This window comes from Stigmatopora argus, chromosome 13 (genome assembly GCF_051989625.1).
Source record: "Stigmatopora argus isolate UIUO_Sarg chromosome 13, RoL_Sarg_1.0, whole genome shotgun sequence".
In the NCBI taxonomy this organism is placed as follows: Eukaryota; Metazoa; Chordata; class Actinopteri; order Syngnathiformes; family Syngnathidae; genus Stigmatopora; species Stigmatopora argus.
Window position 1 is genome coordinate 5,748,965 of NC_135399.1, and position 19,862 is coordinate 5,768,826.

The window sequence follows — 19,862 nt, forward strand, 5'->3', positions numbered from 1 at the left end:
CCGTTGCCTGCAAAAAGTCTCTCTCTCACTCTCTCGCTGTCCCTCTCTCTCTCTCCCTTCTGCGAAATATGTCTAATTCTAGTACTATTAAAACACATTTTAGTAGTACTTTTAAACCAGTAGTTATTTGTTACTTTGTTAATAGATGGCGAATTAGAACAAATAAAAATGTTTTTCCAATCCAATATCCTGTTTTTGGTGTTTTTTCAGAGGGTTGGAATGAATTAATTTGTTTTTAGTTCATTTCTATGGGAAACGTCCATTTGAGATACGAGTAAATTGGCATACGAGCTCAGTCCCGGAACGCATTAAGTGTCTCGAGGTACCACTGTAGTTAAAGTAGTGGAGTACACCTTATTTTCATAATATATCAAAATGTATGCTAATGTCAGTGGAAGGAATAGATCATAATACATAATTTAATCTTGTTTTGACAACATAATATGGAAGAAGAAGGTAAGACTCCTCATGAAAGGCAAACTTTTTCGTTTCATATTTGCTGTCCCAGCACTCTCATATTCTTGAGGCTGTGATTGATGAGCTCCCTGCAGCATCTCATATTACAATTCTGTCCATGTCCTCTCAGTTACGATGGTATGTCCTTCCCGCAGCGATAATCACTGGATTGCAATAAATTCTATAAATCAGTGTCTCAGAGCTGTCTTAACTGCTGACCAACTCCCACAGTCAAAATATTAGACAAATACCACCTTTTTGATTAAATGTTTTTTTAAAGGGACTCAAAACAAACAAGCGACAGAGAGTGCATGTTTTTTATGTGTGGGGGCTTGAAAGAAGCATTTAGTATTCTAGAATTAAAAGGAATTTCATGGATTTTAAATAATTAACGAAGAAAATACTAAAACATATCAAAAAACAATGTCCGTAACCAAGTAGAAAAAAAACTAAGATAAGAATGCCCGATTTATTTTTTTCTACATAGCGAATAGGTCAGTCTTTCCTCGCAAAATATTTTTTTACTCCTGCCATATCTCCCATCCTCTTGGATAGGACATCAAAAATAAAATAAAATAAATGATTATTCTTCATTGAACTTGTGTCCCAAAACCTTTACGGTAATATTTTCAGCCATTGAATCTCATGATACACTGGATTTGACACCATCAAACAGTTATCCCCAAAATTATGTCTATGCTTCTATTTTTCATATTTTTGTAAAATAGTTTGCCTTGATTGAATGTTTACTTGCTGCAACTTTGTTCTGCATATGGTCAGAATAAGATAATTGTATTTATTTTTTATTTTCTCAAGCTTTAAAAGGAGCCTCTCCTCTTGTTAAAAAATAACAGCTCGCTAATCATATAGCTTCTACTGCCGAGAAAAAGCTAACACTAATACGAATTTGAAAGACTGCTATTCATATGGCCACGGTAAGAAACTATGTTTGTTCTTTTTTACTTGACTTAATTTCATAAGTAGGTAATTTCTTCTGGTCAGCAGTTACACTTCGCTTCTACTGCTGAGAAAAAGCTAACAGTACAGATTTGCAACACCATTATTCTTTTGGTCACAATAAGAAAATTACATTTTTATTCATACTTCACTTAATTTCATAAGTAGGTTTGTTCTTCTGGTCAGCAGTAACAGTTCACTTCTACTGCTGAGAAAAAGCTAACAGTACAGATTTGCAACACCATTATTCTTTTTGGTCAAAATAAGAAAATTACATTTTTATTCTTACTTGACTTAATTTCATATGTACGTTTGCACTCTTGGTCAGCAAAGATTAGTCCGAATTGGCAACCTTGTTAAAAACTGTAAACACCAAATGGTTCATGTAATTAAAATGTAATCATTGCTCTGTAAACTGAGCTAATCAAGTATTTGATAGTTCATTACCCATTATTCCTGAATATGTAGCTGGCATCAGAAAGAGGAAGGTTTATTTCTCAAGAATTTTCAAGGCAAAATGTCCTGCCATTCTGGATCAACACCACTAGTGAGCCAGTGTTGAATGAAAATATAGCAGCCGGCTGCCAGCCGCGAGACAGGTGGTCATGACATGAAGAAACAAATCAAGGAAGTGAGGTTGAGCCTTCAGCGTCCATTAGCCTAGCTGCCCGACAGCTGACAAATATTAAGAACAACTGGCGATTCCGGTCTCAACCAGGGCAGAGAGGATGACATTCCCTAAAATGGCATGATGAAGTGAGTTCCATTCTTGGTCATAGCATGGAATAAATATTCAAAAAGAAAGAGCCAGGTGGTATGCATGGTGCAGGGATTACAAGATTTACATGCTGCGGAAATCATTTATGAAGTGAGGTTTTTTTTTAAGCCAGCAGTGCGATGAAGCAATCCCTGTTCAATTTGAGCAAGCTTCACTTTCCTCAACCGGCCCGGCAATTGACAGAAGCTCTGTTTGTTTGTCTGTGTAGAGACACTGTGCCGGATAGAGAATGAAACTTCACTGGGCAATAGGATACGATCTATTATTTATTTTTACGACGATCAAGTTTAATAATGCAACTAGTACAAACAAAGGAAGAGATTGTCCATCCACTGAGTGCAGGATTTGTAGTTGTTAGAGTAGGGGTGGCCAACTCCGGTCCTTGAGAGCCCTTATCCAGTCTGTTTTTTTTCCATATCACCCCCCTCTACCACACCTGAACCAAATGACCAACTCATCAGCAAGGTGTCCAGAAACTTGATACTGATCCAGATTATTTGTTTCAGGTGTGTTGGTAGAGGGAGGTATGGAAAACAGACCGGATAGGGGCTCTCGAGGACCGGATTTGGCAACCCGTGTTAGAGTAATCAAGTTATTTGTAGGTATCATCCAAACTACTTTGGAAAGATTATTTTTTTACAGGATCACCAGACCAAACGGATTGAGTTATGAGTGCACAGAAACCTTTCGACCAATCTGGTATGTTAGATATACAGTCAGTGGATTGCTGTCACGTGATTCTTGTTTCAGCAGAAATTTAATTGGTTAAACTGTCTGTGTTGGATTGGTTGGAACTAAAACTTGCATCCACAGCGGCCCTCGAGGACCGGATTGCCCAGGTCTGATTTAAGGTGTATATTCAATTAACTGGTTTTTTTTGTGGATGTCAAGGAACCTGAAGAAAACCCCTACCTGGCTTAGAGACCAAAGTCAGGGTTGGGGTCAAAGGGATAGAATGTATTTGCAATTATCAACCATTATGGGCCTTCAACCAACTCATCATACATGTAAATGTACCCCAAACAAAACATTTACCTAGCCTTCTGCACAGAGTAAGTGGATATTCAATTAGGGCAAAATGGTCTGATATGTCCCCTTTTCAAAAATGATTATCACAAGAACAAAAGTTCCAATAAAGGATTTTTCTACTTTCCAGATTCCAAATAAAAAATGTGGCAAAAAAGGCTAGCACCGATTGTTGTTAGTTTGTAACCCGTAGCTATTATGAATGGGTGCATCAATGCCTGTCACAGGCAATCACTAAAGATCGTTCACCTGTAGTTTTGTGGAGAAATATTTCTTATGTGTACCTGTCGGTAGGTTTTTAGCCATCTCTTAGTTTGGAGTCGTCAGGGCGTCTAGGGAATTTACGATCCTTTGTTGGCTGAGTAGGTAAAACAAGTTTTTTTACATAACTAATTCAATTACCTATGCAGGGGGAGCTCAAAAGGGGCCGGAATGGTTGCTTTGTTCTGTTGAGATGGGCAAGGGAAGATCGCACCTTTTGTTCTCATCTCCTTGCTACATGCAGGACATGACTTGGGTGACAACGATTTTCTCATTTGCATATAATCTTAAAAGTGGACTTGTCTTGGAAGCGGGGCCCTCTCTCCAACCCGGTAGCCACTGAAGGGTGAACAGAGGTGGTGCCCGGACTGGTCTGTATTGTCTAAATCAGGGGTGTTGAAACTTTTATGCCTTGTTGAAACCTTTTTTCTAGGCTCCTGACAAAAGTCAGCAGTTATGTTCGTTGATATAGTTCACAAGAGACTCTATTGCCAGGTTTATGAACATCTATGGTGTGGGCGGGAACGGGAGTGAAAATCCACTCCCGATTCATTCATGATCTTATTGCAGATACACCAAATTTATATAATAGCAGTGCTAAGGGATCGCACGGACTAGATCAAATCTTAGTGTTGTGCGATCTACTAGTAGTACAATAGAGATCTACGTATTGAGCGCCCCTGCTCTAAATGTTCTGCCTCTGTGTGTTTTAATTTATGTAATTGTTCCATGTTCTGTTTTCACTATGTTTTGTCTTGGAATCAGGTTTGTACCTTACTTGAGAGAGTTAAAGAATTTGCAAATGGAAGGCCTAGTTGTTCATTGCTGCAAACACAAAAATTAGCATCTACATAATTCAATGCTGAACTGCATCAGGCCTGACCGGTGGTTCCCCTCAGTCAAAGAGGTACTATAAAATTAGGGACGCTTAGTTTCTAATTAATGTAAAGACAAAATAAAATCACTAGCCAAATCTCAATGTCACTGAAGCATAATCATTCACTGCCATGTTTTTGTTTTACAGACCCATTATGGTAAAATACCTAACAAGATGTTTCCTCATGTTTCCACACAAAGGTTTGTAGGTCTTACAAGCCAACTAAAGGCTTAAAATTGAAGCCTTGCTTTTTGTTAAAGGGGGGCCATGTCATCCTTCCGATAATTATTCTGAAATGATGGCTCCCCTGGGCGACGGGCGTCGTGACCCCACCTATGTGGCTGCATTCACGAACCCAAGCGAGATCTGGACAGGAGCAACGGGGGTTTTCACACCTGATTCCAACTCTCCAGCCCATGGTGTTACTCTTGTGAGCTGGGCGAGTGTGTACACGCATCTCACACAAAATCTTCTCCCTGTTTGAGTCTCCATAACGGTTTTTAAATACTACTGTGTGTTCAGAGTAGCGCCCTATAGCTCCTTTGAACCCAGCAGTTTAAATAACTACATGTCTAACGTATGTGTCTTTAACATGTGGAACATAATGGCAACGTTTAAAGCTCTATATACTTACATGACTGTTACATTTAAACCAAAAACGTGCAATCAGTGTGCATTGTCAAACGTACCTATAACTTTGTTGCTAGGATTGTGAGAAGGCATGTAATTTACTAGTACATGCTGACTTCTTGTCAAGACGGGATGATTGGTGTCACTATAGAACCACTGTTTTGGGCTAACCATTACTGGATTAACAGATTATATATATTTTTCCCGATAAGCACCAAAATGGATGGCAGTGTAATTAATGTACGAGGCCTGGTGCCACTACACAACATTGTTAAAAGGCTAACCGCGGGTGGTGAAAAATATTTAAAAAGAATGGATATCCACAGTTTGTATGGAAAAGGCTGCTTTGCTAGCACAGACATACAGCTAGTCATTTTCATCAAGCATTCAGGGGATTTAATCATCTAAGCGAGCTCTTTCCGACCACTGAAAGCTGTTTGTCCTGAGTTACTAAAATCTCATGTTTTCGGGATTTATGACCAACTTTCAATTTAGTATTCCATGTTAAAAGCAATAGACTCTCGTACATATTCTGTTTCAATTGAGGAATCCATCATCTCTCGGCTACTGTACTCTTGTGATGCCATGATTTTTTTAAGAAAACTGATTGCAACATTACATAAATACATTTTTAACATGGAAGTGATTTTTTTTGGCATTGTTTGAAATGGGTAATTAGCATTTAGGAAGTCTTTAAATGACTTTTCAAACATTTCTAGTTAATATTTCATGCAGTCAACCCACTCTTGCTCAAATCATATGATGAACTTCTGGTTCTACAGTTATGCACATTGTAGTTGTGCTACATGGGTTGACTCAAAGCCAGTACAAGGTACTTGAACACATGGAATGTACATAAAACAATATTTACTTGAGGAACAATCAATGAGTTACTTAACTGTTATTGATAATGGTAATGATGCCAGCACTCCCAGTCAAACTCAATTTGATCTCTGTTACTGTCAATGGCAGCCAATGAGTCAAGCACATCCAATTAAATCCTGATCTTTCAGTTGGTTGATCAATATCATCATGAATCAAACGTTTACTTTCTACTACGTTGGTTCTGCCCCAATTGCACTGAATAAGATGCAGCTTTCCCTTCAGTAATCTAAATGAGCACTAAAGTGAGATTAATAGTCCACTGCATAACATTCCACTTTTTTGCTTAAAATAAATATATATTGTTACTTTCGCAGTGTTCTTCGGGTAATTTTGCTTCAGCAGTAAAGCTGCCACAAACAACATTATCATCAATTATTATTTTTTTCTAATTTCTAAAAAGAGAATAAAAAGAATGGATCCCAGAAATGAAGTCGTAGTACCACAAATTCCTCCATCTTATGTCAGGCTGTTATAGTTATTCCATGCAATCTACAGAATTTGTAACGAGCAATTAATCAATGTTTCTGGCTATAAAACAGAGTTTAAGTGCCGGCGTTTCAAGCCTCCAGAGGCCAAATGTTGTATAGCTTTTATTGCCGTGCCACGCGCCATCAAACTAATTCTCTGGATGCAACATTAAGTTTAAACTGTATATTGTATTTGCAGCCGCACATCGCAGCGGCAAAGCAGATAAAACAGCATCACGGTCACATATGGCACAGCGGTGTCAATATTTTGATGTGCCTGTAAAATTTGGGTTGTTTGAAGACTGTTCTCTGCTCACCCTTTTCAGAATAAATAATTCAAGATGCAGCTGGATGGCTCAGTGCTTCCCTCACCTCCGAACACAAAAGGTAGAACAAATTGGTGCTTGTGATCATCTCGCCGATTTACACGCACGGATCATGCCATTAAGTAAACTTGCAAAATCTAACTTGAGTAAGGTCACTATATTTGGCGCACACGTTTTAGACCAGATGTCCTTCCTGGTGCAACCCACACATGCGGGAATCAGACTCGGGCCACCAAAACGGCAGCAGGGCCTCGCCCACATTGGGAAGAAATGCAATTAATTCATCAGCTGCCACTGATAGAACTTTTTTTTTCAATTGATTTATATTTTAGAACTTTTAAAGGTTTTTTTTTATTTTCTGAAAAAATACTTTTTCTATTAAAAATATACTTAAATTTAATGATTTTGTAGTGCGACTTTTTTTAAAACTTTGTAATATTGTTTTTAACCTTTTCTAGTATTGACCTTTGTTTTCTATTCCTTTTTTTATCTTAATAGCATTACTTTTTTCCGATATGACTTTAAAAAATGATAACCATTTTTAACTTTTCCAATCAGAATTGAGGCGTTGTCATGCTGGCTATCAATCCCACTCCCGGCACTTCCTATCATTTATTCTAATGAGTTTAGCATGCTTCCTCTGTCAATACAATCCGGCATTTTTTAACCATCCAAGCCAGGATACATTTCTGAAGGAGAAGATGGCCTGCTTCTAAGTGTTTCTCTGAGTTTGTAGCAGAACAGCATGCTTTTAAAACAATCAATACACCTTGTGTGCACCTCTACCATCTTAAGTTTTAAAATGAGAACTTCCATCTTTAGTATAATAGTATATAAAATGGTAAATTATATCAGCACCTAACTTAACAATGAATAGAGCTACCTAAAAATCCATAAAGGAACAAATTTCAACTTACAACCATTGTAGTAAAAATCAATGTTCCCTCTAATTTTTCATGTTTGGGCATACAGACAACCTTCCTGACCACACTGAGGACCACTGTGAGCAACATCAGAAGTCCTCACTATGGCCACACACCAGTATCAGACCTGCCATCAGCAGGTGCATTTCTCCTTCTCATAGACGATCTCGTCTTAATAAAATGTAATGATTAATATCCAGAAATAGCATTATCGTAAAAATGTCATAAGAATATGGACAAATCTGACTTAAATTTAACCTATTTTTTCACATCTGTCCTTCACACTTCTCATTTTCATTCAAATGACTTTTCTGCTGACTGTGTCGCTTGAGGTAGTCTAGCTGCCATTTAGTCCATATTTTTCCATCGGAAAACTCGCCTACAACCTTAGCTTCCCTGCATGTTTTGCAGAGCAGACCTTTCTCACTCGATAAAGAAAATATATCACCCAATTTCAACCCTTGCTCTTCTATTTGCAAAAACTCTGACAGCCATTCCAACTGAAAAAAAACTGTTTCTTTGGTTTGGGGAGTCGAGGTATTGCATTCACTTTAGCAGAGTTAGCATTTGCGTCACTTAACTACGTACGGCTCACTGTTACATGCGCAAGTACTGTCAGAGGCGTGATTGGCTGCGTAGGGTAATTGGCTGGACACCGGTCAATCACTGAATTACACAACCAAAATGAAACAGAAAAAATATATATTTATCTAATTCATTTGCGTTCACTGCGCTGGATAGGTTTTCTTGTACGGTGAGACTGTGCGCAGTTGTGCAGCTTAGAGGGAACTTTGTCAAGATGACAACACTGACTTGGTAGCTGAGATGAGCAGTTGTGACTGACTCCAAGTTACGACAAGGCGGGAGAGACAGGGTAAAAACTGTTCCATTAACGTGGATAAAATAACATGCCAAACCCTGATGCTTATGCTGGAAGTTTACAAAACTATCCTGTGTAAAATGCTCACTTTCTGCAGAGATGGCTTTTTGTTGTCAGAACAGTTGGTATGCTCCCATTAGTGGACTGCATTGACGCCAAATTTTTAGAAGGGGAGAAATAAAAACCTTTTCACGTTCGTCCTTTTGTAGTCGCAAACACGTATTTATCCCAGACTATTTTGTTGATTTCTTAAGGGGTCGTAGAGGCAGCGCATCACTTTCGCAAACAGCGCAAATAAACTGTTCCAATAAGTGAGGGGTGTCACGTAAAATAGGTCTCCATTTGTGTGGCTCTCAATAGACTATTTTTATCTCCTCATTTTTCAGGAGTTTAAATAATGTCAGCATGTTGTTCAATAAATAGCGGAATCCGGGAAATGCGCATATTTAAAGGCCTTGTAGTTTCAGTCCTTGCTAAAATGGAAAACGAACTGACTTTTATAGTGGTAGGGGCTGGAAGTGACGACACTAGGCTTCGGCTCGTGACGACAACAGATTGCATTTGAAACCTGCCTAAAACAAAAATTATTTTCAAACATTTATGTATCTAAAAGAAAATAATCTAAATGACCTAACAGCATCATTAACATAACTTTTTAAAGATGTATTTTGTCTAAGATTAAGACCTAGTTGAGTTTCCGCACAATTAACACTTATTTTTACCATTTTTGTTTGTGACTTATTGTTCTCATTAAATTTTGAACACAAAAAACACTGCTAAGATTGTTGTGTTCAAACATGTTGGTGTTGATTATCACGAAGGCTTTCTACTCAAAAACTCTGCTGTCATCCTCATCATCTTTCGCTCGTACACAACTGCAGCGTGACAGCTGCGTTGACTTCACGTTCACAGGCGAGATTTCTGATTGGCAGCTCGCTATCAGTGCACAGGTTTTAGGAATAAACTGCAAATTGAGGAAAATAAAATGATTAACTATTAAATACTGCGTTTCAAACCGACATTTTCAGTCTTTTTTTTTCTTTGACGCAGTGAAAGAGTTGTGCTTGTGAATTCATGCATTTATGCATAAGCAATTAGAGACAAACACACAGTCTTTAGTTCTTGCTGTAAAAGTTGCGAGAAAGCACTTTAACACTCGCTGCCGAATGTTCTTTGTAGGAACACACTTTTCAAATCATTTCTACAGAATTAGTAGCGCGCATTGCCGGTGGGAGCTGCTGAATATGGATCATCCTTGTGCAGGTGGGGAGTGGTCGCCATAGTTACGGAGAGAGCTGCAAAGGTAGGGAGAAAGGCTACAATGAATGATAGCGCCTTCTGTGAAGAAGGAAAGCGGAAGAAGCCTCTGGCTGGCCCTTCATTATCACTTTCAAAGCCTGACAGCAAGAGGGGCGGGGCAAATAAAAATCCCAAAGGGGGGATGGTTGGCTTCTGCTGTTTACTCATTCACTGACAATGAATCAGGAATAGCTGGCATGTTTCCGTGTCGTTGACGACAATGGACGCCAAATCCATTGAACTGGACTTCTATCGGCAAAGATGGGGGCTAAAGAGTTAACAGTAAATAATATCCCATTTAAATGTTCAAATGTGTTTTTCCTTTGTTTATCCAATTGAAAAACCGTAATAATAATCAGTTTTACTTATTCAATTTACTTTACCTATTTAAACATGACTTTCATTCATACATTCATCATCCGTTTAATTTATTCTCACAAGGATGGACAATTTAGAGTGTCTTTTTGGGATGTGGGAGTACCAAGAGAAAACCCATCTCAGCAGGAGGAAAACAAAACAAACTGCAGACAGGAAGACCAGAGCACGTTCTTTACCATCAATGCCCAGGATTGTTATAGCCAATGTATCAAATAACATTAAAGCTCTAAGAACATTAAGTGAGTCTGTGTATATTCTTAAATTTGATTGTTGTCATCAGTAATATATCCTAGATATTGTGTTGGGCGTGGTCATTTGATCACCCCAGCAAAGAATAAAATAATTTAGTATATGTTCTCCAACACAGGCACTTAACTCCAAACGTTGACATGACACTGATATGACGCATTTCCCTATTTCATAAGATAAGTGAGCGTGTGAAATGAGTCAAATCCTTGCGGGAGGCTTCCTCTCTTCCGCAAGACAATGACAGAAGATTAAGCACAGGACTCCTCCGCATTTCAACCCCCAGCCAGGTTTTTTTTTTACATGGCATTTGCTCCAAAATTTCATCTCATGTTTTCTAAAAGTTACCGACAAACTCATACCCCCCTTGGAACACTTCACTGTGTTCTGAATGAGTGCCCCTCTTGCTGCCTCCTTTGACATTCTCCTCAACACCAATTCCAAACAGTGCCCAGCTCAGCCTGGCTCCTCTTCAAACAAATCTAATTAGAAATGGGGGGGATGATCCAAAAGAGAGATAGATTTTTAACTCCCTGAAGGTCACACATTTTCTTTTTTATTAATGATGTTTTATAACAAAACAGACGGCAGTGGGGTTTTACCCTGGCTGTAGTCCTGTGTGATATTGGGAACTATCAAAATATAAGCCAATTGCATCACATCATGATATTATGCATTTTTAATTAGTTCGAGAATTATGCAACAATTATAACAGCATCTCCCCTGCTCAATTCATTATTTGAATTGACATTAAACTGAACTGCCATGCTACACGTATCAAGGAACATGTTTTATAGTTTTGATGTTTTAATAAAATGAAAATAGTAGTGCGAAAACAATTTAGTGTAAACAGAAACAGCACAGTAGCATTGTTCAAATGTAATGATATTTAATTCTGATAATGCTTGTGAGTGGTTGTGAGCAAAAAAATGAATTTAATGACATTTGAAACTACAGTGAGTCCTCGGGTTACGACGTCGATCCGTTCCTGAGACGCGGTGTAACCCGAATCTTAGTGTAAATGGAAACAAAAATAAAATAGAAAATACAATTACACTGTACGTAAAATTCTATACAGAAAGACTGTGGATTATTATTTTACCATATAATTCAATATACAATATACAGTATATATAGTATATCATTGACAGGAAATACCAGATTGCCTAAGCCACGGGTGCTCAAACTTTTTTGTTTGCTTGGACGTTCGATGGGGCTGTTTGTCAGCGCAAGGTCCATATGCTGGCATAAGCCATTATTTTGTTATGGGGTGTTTGTAACAACAAGACTGGCATAACACAAGGACTCCCTGTACGTTGTGGATTACAGAGATACCTCACTACTTTGCGCTTTGGTTATCGCTGCTTCACTACATGGCGGATTTTTTTCTGAGAATTTTTTTTTAATCTTCTATACAGCCCATCCTCGAAAGGGTGTTGCTAGAGCATAACCCAGCAGTCTTTGGGCGAAAGGCAGACTACACTGGTCGCCAGTCAGTCGTAGGACACACAGAGACAAACGACCATCCGCCCTCCCAATCATACCGCCGCCTGCGGGAATCGACCCCACGTCTGCCCGCAACGAAGTCAGGCGAGTGAACCTCACACACCACGAGACGGCTTTTTCTTTAAGTTCATAAAAACTCGCAAGCGGAAGCATTTCCCCTGTCTATTCTATTTTGTTGTTGTTGTTTTTTAATAGGGTGACCATACTTCGCAGATTTTCACATTTCGTTAATCGAGGTATTACTTTATATGCGTCACTATTTTTCAATTGTCTTGCATGCATTACTCACGTACGGTTGGCAGTGTGAGCCAATTGGCTACCTATTGATTGAAGACAGGGACACCTTGAGGCCAATTAGTGGTATAATACTAGGTTATAAGGAATCCCAGGAATGTAGCAAGTCAGCACAAACTGGGCGTCAACCTCTGGCAAAAATTTACATTGTAGGAACAGGTCTATTTATAGCGATAATAATGGCCGACATTTTACCAAAATACGTCATCATATCGTACAGCAGTGTTCCCCAAGACTCAGCGCAGACCCATAAAGCGATTCCAACTTTTCTCGCATAGTAAATTATTGTTTGCTGATATACATCATACAGCACTAACGTGCCGTAAAACTCATTTAACATGTCCACTGAACCTACATTGCGACCAGTGTCAACACACTACATTAGGGCTGCCACAACAATCATTTGACAATATGTCAGATTATTTGGCACTGGCTCAATAGCCCTGTCAAATCTCGCCTTTATTATTAGAACTTTCTATTATTTGGTCTACCTAACAAATCTATTCATAAACTACAACTGGTTTTAACCTTTGCTGTCCAGAACATCATAAGAAAACCCTCCATGAGTCATATTGTCTCTTTAGTGGAACAGCTCCATCGGCTTCTCGTAAAGTTCCTTATCATCTACCAAATCTTTCACGGCCTTAGACCCCAATTTTTAAAAAAATATTTACCATCAAGAAGCTCAAAATTGATTTGAACCACTTTTAGGGGTAGTCGATTATTTTTGATAATCCATTTGACAACTCATGTTGCCCTCCCTAATTCAGGGCCAGTTGTTGCCCTGTAGGTAGAAAATGTATCAGTGTTCCAAGTTGATATTTCTCTCGCAAGGGCCCACGTGTGACACAAAAACTGAGACAAACATCAGATACGTAATCCCAATTGTTAGTCGGCAAAGAAACATCTCAGTTCGCAGTGCCACGGACGCATGTTTCCAATACAAGCATGTGAGCTTTCATGGTTATTTACAGGGAATTGTCACAGAGGTCCTGGCTGACTGACAAGCCGATTGTCATCCGACTGCTTGTTTTTTTGCGTCACTTGAGTCGACATTGTTATGATGCGAGGCAAACAACGGAACGAAAGGCGCTCACAAAGACACGCTCACGCTGCAAATGAGGACGCACGCGACTGCAAAATAGAATAACAACAAGGGGGCAAATGGGAGCTGAAACTTAGGCTTGTGCACGACTCGACAAGTTCGTGGTGGGTGCGGGAAATGTTGAAAAAAGTTACAAAGCCAGTTATGGAATTTTCATCCATCAGTCAGTTGACATGTGGACAATATGCCATGTGTCGGAACAGCTGACTTGGGAGGTTCATTGTCTTGATGTTCAAATATTTTGGGGAGCAGCTGTCAGTTCCCATTTGGAATGGGGATGGGCTTCACATCAGGGAGTGGCATTAAAACGTTGAAATTCTTAGACGCTTCAAAATGCCTGAGATGGTTGAGTTGGAGTCAAACAAAAGGTTCCTTTTAAATCACCGGCTGCAATGGACGGTCATAGACATTCAATCCATTTTGACATCGATGGACCTGCAATCGGTCTATCACTGTCAACCCAATTGCACTGAATAAGATGCAGTAAATGTACACAACATTTTAGCTTTCGTACCCCTCACTTGCAATAAATCCAAAACCAAATAGACAAAAACTATTTATACTGTGCTGTACAACAGAACTATATACTATATCGCTGAAACGATATCAAACATTCTATCCACATGTGTAGCATTTTTATTGCGATAACGATACTCTTCATCCAACTGATATGTTGGGCGGTAGGTTGTGGGGAACCTTCGGATAAAGCCTAATTTGCTAAGGGGTTACTTTTTATGTTTTGGGATTCCATGAATTAGAAGTACCACCAATTGGCCTTAACGCAGGGGATGGCCAAGTCTGGTCCTTGAGAGCCCCTATCCAGTCTGTTTTCCATGTCTCCCTCCACCAACACACCTGAATCAAATCACCGGGATCGGTATGCAGCTTCTGGACAGCTTGCTGACGAGTTGATCATTTGATTCAGGTGTGGCAGAGGAGGGAGATATGGAAAACAGTCTGGATAGGGGCTCTCGAGGACCAGAGTTGGCCACCCCTGTCTCAACATGTCACTATCTCTACTCAAATTGGCTCCTACTGCCACCATGTGCAAGTAATACATGCAAAACTATTGAAAATAGCAACAACTAAGCTACAAAGCCAGTTCGTTCTACTAACTAAATAAATTTATTAATTAAAAGATGTATTATTCTATTACACTCATCTAATATACATCGGTCTTCAAAGTCCAGATCACTAGTCACCAATATTAGCAAATACTTAAATATGCTTACACTTCAGCATGCAGTATTACAGAGCTACATCTGTTCACACTAGATCAGGAGTGGCCAAGTCCGGTCCTCGAGAGCCCCAATCTAGTCTGTTTTCCACATCTCCCTCCTCTACCACCCCTGAATCAATGATCAACTCATCAGCAAGCTGTCCAGAAGCTTCATACCGAACCCGATTATTTGATTCAGGTGTGTTGGTGGAGGGAGACATGGAAAACAGACTGGATAGGGGCTCTTGAGGACCGGACTTGGTCACCTCTGCACTAGACAGTTTTAGGTAGCAGCACTACTACAGGAAATACATTTACTTTTTTCTGGCATGTCTATTTAATGTCGATTTAAAAATAAAGTCAACAGAGCAGAAGCTGTCATAATTGTTGCATAATTTTTAACCAAATAATTAAAAAGGTATTACATTTAAATATTTATTTCATGAAATGGCTTATGTCGTGAAAGGATAATTCTTTTCTAAACTGCACAGCAATACAAGACACCAAACCATTATGTGAATTTTATCACTTCAAATCTCGGCTATGAGAATTTCATAATCCATTCACTACCTTCTGCATAGCCACTGAAGAGAATTTACTGGTTTAGTGTTGGGGCTGCTTTGACTTTTCAAACGGTGTTTTACAGGCAAACACACAACAATTTAAACACACAAACGCACTGTGAAGCCTCTCCTTCCATGTTTGCAAAGCTAACAAGCACAGGAGCCTTGGGGCGATGCTCGTCGGGTTTACATCACACAAATAATCCCGCACGTAAACACGCATCTGGTTGCAAGCTCAGCATAAAACAATAAAAAAAGGTAAAAATAGAGGGGAAAAAACAAGATGGAAAGTGATGTAACTTGACTGCCAGTTGTTTTTTGTGCCTGCGGGTTTTGCACAGAGGTAGGTTTGTTTTTTCACTCATCTGGCAAGAAGGATAGCTTTGAATTATAAGAAGACTGGACACTGCCGGGATTTGGTTGACCTCCAATACGGAGACAAATTTTGTCCATGGAAATTAAAAGAAAGGGGAGAAAAAAAAGAGAACGTTTTTATGGTCAAATGGTCAAGTTGCTTAAATCTATAGGACAGATATTTTTTAAATTTTGAGATCACAATCCAGAGAAGAATATTAACCACTGTTGAGCTGGGCGATATGAAAAAAATGTTTATCCCAATAAAAATAAAATTATCAGTCAACATCAATAATTATCACGATAACTATCACATCTTTTTTGTTTCAAATTTGAAACTTCAAACTTCTCTATATAATAAGTAAATAAATTACTTTCATCCTTATTCAAATATAAAAGTAACTATGTTATATTACTTCATAAGAAAAGAGAATATGAATTATGATGATTTTAAAAAGTATTTTGTTGTTCTGTTGTGCAATAGAGATAAGACAACTCCCTCCTTACACTATGAAAAGTAAAGAATAAAACCTGCAGAAATTTTGACAGGCATCTTCATTTTTATAAATTTACCTTCAAACCAAAAGCCAAAACCACTGGTCACAAGTATTAATGGATCAGTAAATATATTTACATTTGAGCAGAATATGTTACTGTGCTGCTTCTGTTTACTTTGGATAGTTTTAGGTTGCGGCACTACTTTATATATTTACCATTTGTGGCAGGTCAGTTTAATGTCAAATCAAAAACAACAACTGTTATAAGAGTTGTACGTATATTTTCCACTCAAAAATTTTAAATGCATTACGTACATCGTGGTATACATATCAACATTGTGATTTAAAATCATCAATATTGTGATCTTTTTTCCCCCACGTCGCACAACAGAATTAATATCCCTTGTAATAGAAGCAAGATTTCACATGTGAAAATATGTCAAAGCCTCTCGAAGAGTGGTGCGCATACACCTCCACACACCTACTCCAAGCACTTTCAATTTCACCGTGTGATTCACTTCATTATGTAAGAGCTGAAGCGCCACTTGCCCGGACTTACCTCATTGGCTTCCATTGACAGCAAGAGACGTCCAAGATTGGACATTTAATATTGTCAATGGCACTGAAAGTGTAAACTGTAAATAAAGTATTCTGCGATTATCTCTACGTCTTAGGGAAAGTGCCTGAAATGGGACAGCAAGACGTAGCCAGGCACAAACGCTAATCCTCCGGCCCCCCCGCGACCCCCCACCTCGGTTGATGACTGGCCTCGCATATCCAGAAGGCGCAAAAGCCATCTGGTGTTTGTTTGGGGGGGCGAGCGTCCCTGCCAGCGAGCTTGTGTCTACTAATGTTTGCTTCTACCAGTCACAGTGTGTCATAGCGTGGTAAATTCCATGCTTGTGTGAGATGCACTGGAACTTGGGTGACGAAGGGATGGAAACCACAAGCATGTACGTAAACGAAGGGATGACAAATAAAAGTGATGTCATACTGTGAAGTGATGCATTAGCCAGGTGTGTCTGTCTGTGGCTGGTACCTCATTCGTAGTACAAACAAGTATAAAATCGTGTATAATGTGGGGGAGGAGGGGTGAGCTGCCATAAAAGTAGTGCTGTGTAAAATGGGGGGGAAACTTTTTCTACGGAAATTGTTATAATAAGTCAGGGTTCTGAGTTTATAGCGATAATTTGAAGAATAATGTCAGGTTTCTCACTTTAAAAGAAAAAAAACGTAAGCGTACACCTTTTTTTTTTCTTCACTGGCCCTAATCCTTTTACTCTTCCATAGCCTACCACTGACAACTATAGACATCTTATTCATTTAAACTGGGAGGACTGGCTGTGAATGGTCATTTTTCAGTGCCATTGATGTCGATTATGAAAATGGAAAAATGATTTTAAAGTTTAGTGCAGCCAATTCCTTTTTTTTCCCCCAAATTTGACTAATTTTGTGATAATCAGTAGAAACATTTCAGCTCAATCTCAGCTGTTAGATTTTGAATACAAGTGCTGATAGAAAATGACAAGAAAATTTTGAACAGTTTCTGAAATAGTCAAATTCAACATTAATTCATATAACATTTGAAAATCATCAGTAGTTTATTCAGCCTGCCAAGCACGTTTTGGGGATATGGGATGAAGTCGAAGCACCCAGGGAAAACCCACGCAGGCACGTGCAATACTTTAATAGTTAAACCTAAACAATAGCAGGAAACATACTGAACTGCATCTATAGGGTTAATCTGTGACTAAAGTCTAAATATGACACTAACCTACTTCAATGCATTCACACGTGCAGCTGCTCACGTGCAATTGCAGTGATTCCAGTAAAATATCATGTTTCCCTGCCATTGACGGCGAGAGACGTCACCATCTATGACAGCCAGGAAATTAGGATTGCCAATAATTAAAACCTTTTATTAAAAAAAAAATCTAGATATTTTAAACGTCTTTGAATAATTGAATATTTAGTTATGTATTTGCATCGATCTATTTGTTAATTTCTGTCGTTTTTTCATGACATTATTAGAAGTAAATATGGTGTCCCTTGAGGTACAAAAACATTCTGCACCAGACAACTCTTTTAATAAGCATAAGGAGTGCATATTCAGTGCTGGAAAGAAATATGAAGGAAGGGAGGAAAAGCGATAGTATTTACTTACCAAGTAGCACGCAAGCGACGAGGATCACACCGGTTGACATCGTGCCTTAACGGGCTCAACTACCCCCACAACGTTTCCCCTTCTGGATGAAAAAAAAACAGTCCAAACCCGGAAAAAAAAGCGAGCAAGGTGAATCTTGCAAGGTGGTCCCACGATACTCCCCGACTTCCAGCACGAAAAAAAAATCGGAAAAAAAAATGGGAGTCCTTTCTTCCGCTCACCTTCCGGCCGAGGACGTGTGTCAGGCAGCCGGGCGACCCAACCCACTCCCCGGCGTGCTACCGCCACACATCCACGGTACTGCGGAGGAGCTCCGGAGCTCTCAACACTTCAAGTCCCGTACGCACGACACTTTGGGATACTGGGCACTACAGGGGACTTGCAGATATCGCCACGAAGATGTAAAGATTTTAAACCCCCCAAAAATAAAAGGTTAAACAAGTCCTTATCAAATGGCTATCAAGCTGGTCCGTACACTTCCTTCCTTCCTTTCACGGCGAATCCCGGAGACGTAATCAATCTCCCACTATCAGCCGACGTAGGAGCCAAATGGGCGGGCACTGAATGGAGTAGGAACGGCTTTGTGCCTTGCCACAATGCAATTAATTAAACAATAGAATCATTCAAAAGCATCTTTTGATACAAAAATAAAATGAAAATAAAACTTTAAAACGAGCCCAACTTTTTTCAACCATGTTTTAAAAATGAGTTACACTTTTGATTTGCAAACGTATCAGTAAAAGTGGTCGATTTGGACCAGGGGTGGGCGAACACGCGGCTTGTGAGCCGCATGCGGCTCTTTGCTTCTTATCATATTTTGTATACCGTATTTGGTGAGTGGTTAGCGCGTCGGTCTCACAGCTCTAGGGTCCTGGGTTTAAGTCCAGGTCGGTCCACCTGTGTGGAGTTTTCCCGGGGCCTATGTGGGTTTTCTCTGGGTACTTTCCTCCCACATTCCAAAAACATGCATGGTAGGCTGATTGGACACTCTAAATTGCCCCTAGGTATGGGTGTGAGTGTGCATGGTTGTCCGTTTACTTGTGCCCTGCGGTCGGCTGGCCACCGATTCTGGCCCGGAAACAGCCGGGATTGGCTCCAGAACCCCCCGCAACCAAAATGAGGTTCAGAAAATAAGATGAGATGAGATCATAAGGAATTAATTCATCCAGTAATGGTTGTTTTCTTACCTCAAAATAACCAACAAATAGTAAATGTTACTTGGCCGATATCTACTAGTGAAAAAGATTGTATCATCACATTTAAGCCGTACCCTTATATATAATATATAATATAATAATATTTATATCAAAGAGAAAATAAAAATGCATGCCTTGCAAGAGTCTGGGTCTTAGGAGGTTAAAATAGACTGAAATTCATCAGGGCCCATTAAAAACAAATAATAAATTATATTTTTAAAATATTTTGGCAGGTTTGTTTTTTATGCTACTTCTGACATAGGGTGCGGCTCTTTGACTCTCACAGTTTAAAATTTTAGCTCTTTGTGTCTAACTTATTCGCCACCCTTGGTTTGGACCATCCCCCCGCCTTCAATCGTGTGGGACCCCATTAGACACCCCCACACATTGCGGGTGTCTGCTCAATTTGCATGTGTGAAGAGCAAATGTAGGCCACACAGACGTAGAGGGTCAAGTTGACAATCAAAAATTGAGGAGAAAATATGTCAAACAACATGCATATGCTACAGCACATTTCAGGCTGAAGGCTGTGTACACATGCCCCCTAGTGGATAACTCGAAACTGACAGGCAAAA

The 19,862-nt window shown here is 39.3% G+C and overlaps 1 protein-coding gene across 2 annotated transcripts in view; it reads right to left on the reverse strand.

Annotated features, from left to right (window-relative positions):
* Positions 1-18,654, reverse strand: part of igsf3 (immunoglobulin superfamily, member 3) — a 115,571-nt gene extending 96,917 nt beyond the window's left edge. The window contains exons 1-2 of one of the 2 annotated variants that reach the window (XM_077616835.1): positions 18,313-18,654; positions 18,092-18,173 (exon numbers count right to left, since the gene is read on the reverse strand). In XM_077616835.1, the coding sequence (XP_077472961.1) occupies positions 18,092-18,131 (40 nt within the window). In that variant the 5' untranslated portion in view covers positions 18,132-18,173; positions 18,313-18,654. Of the gene's footprint in view, positions 1-18,091 lie in introns of both variants that reach the window. The other variant, XM_077616834.1, reaches the window with a different exon arrangement.
* Positions 18,655-19,862: the final 1,208 nt, after the last annotated feature.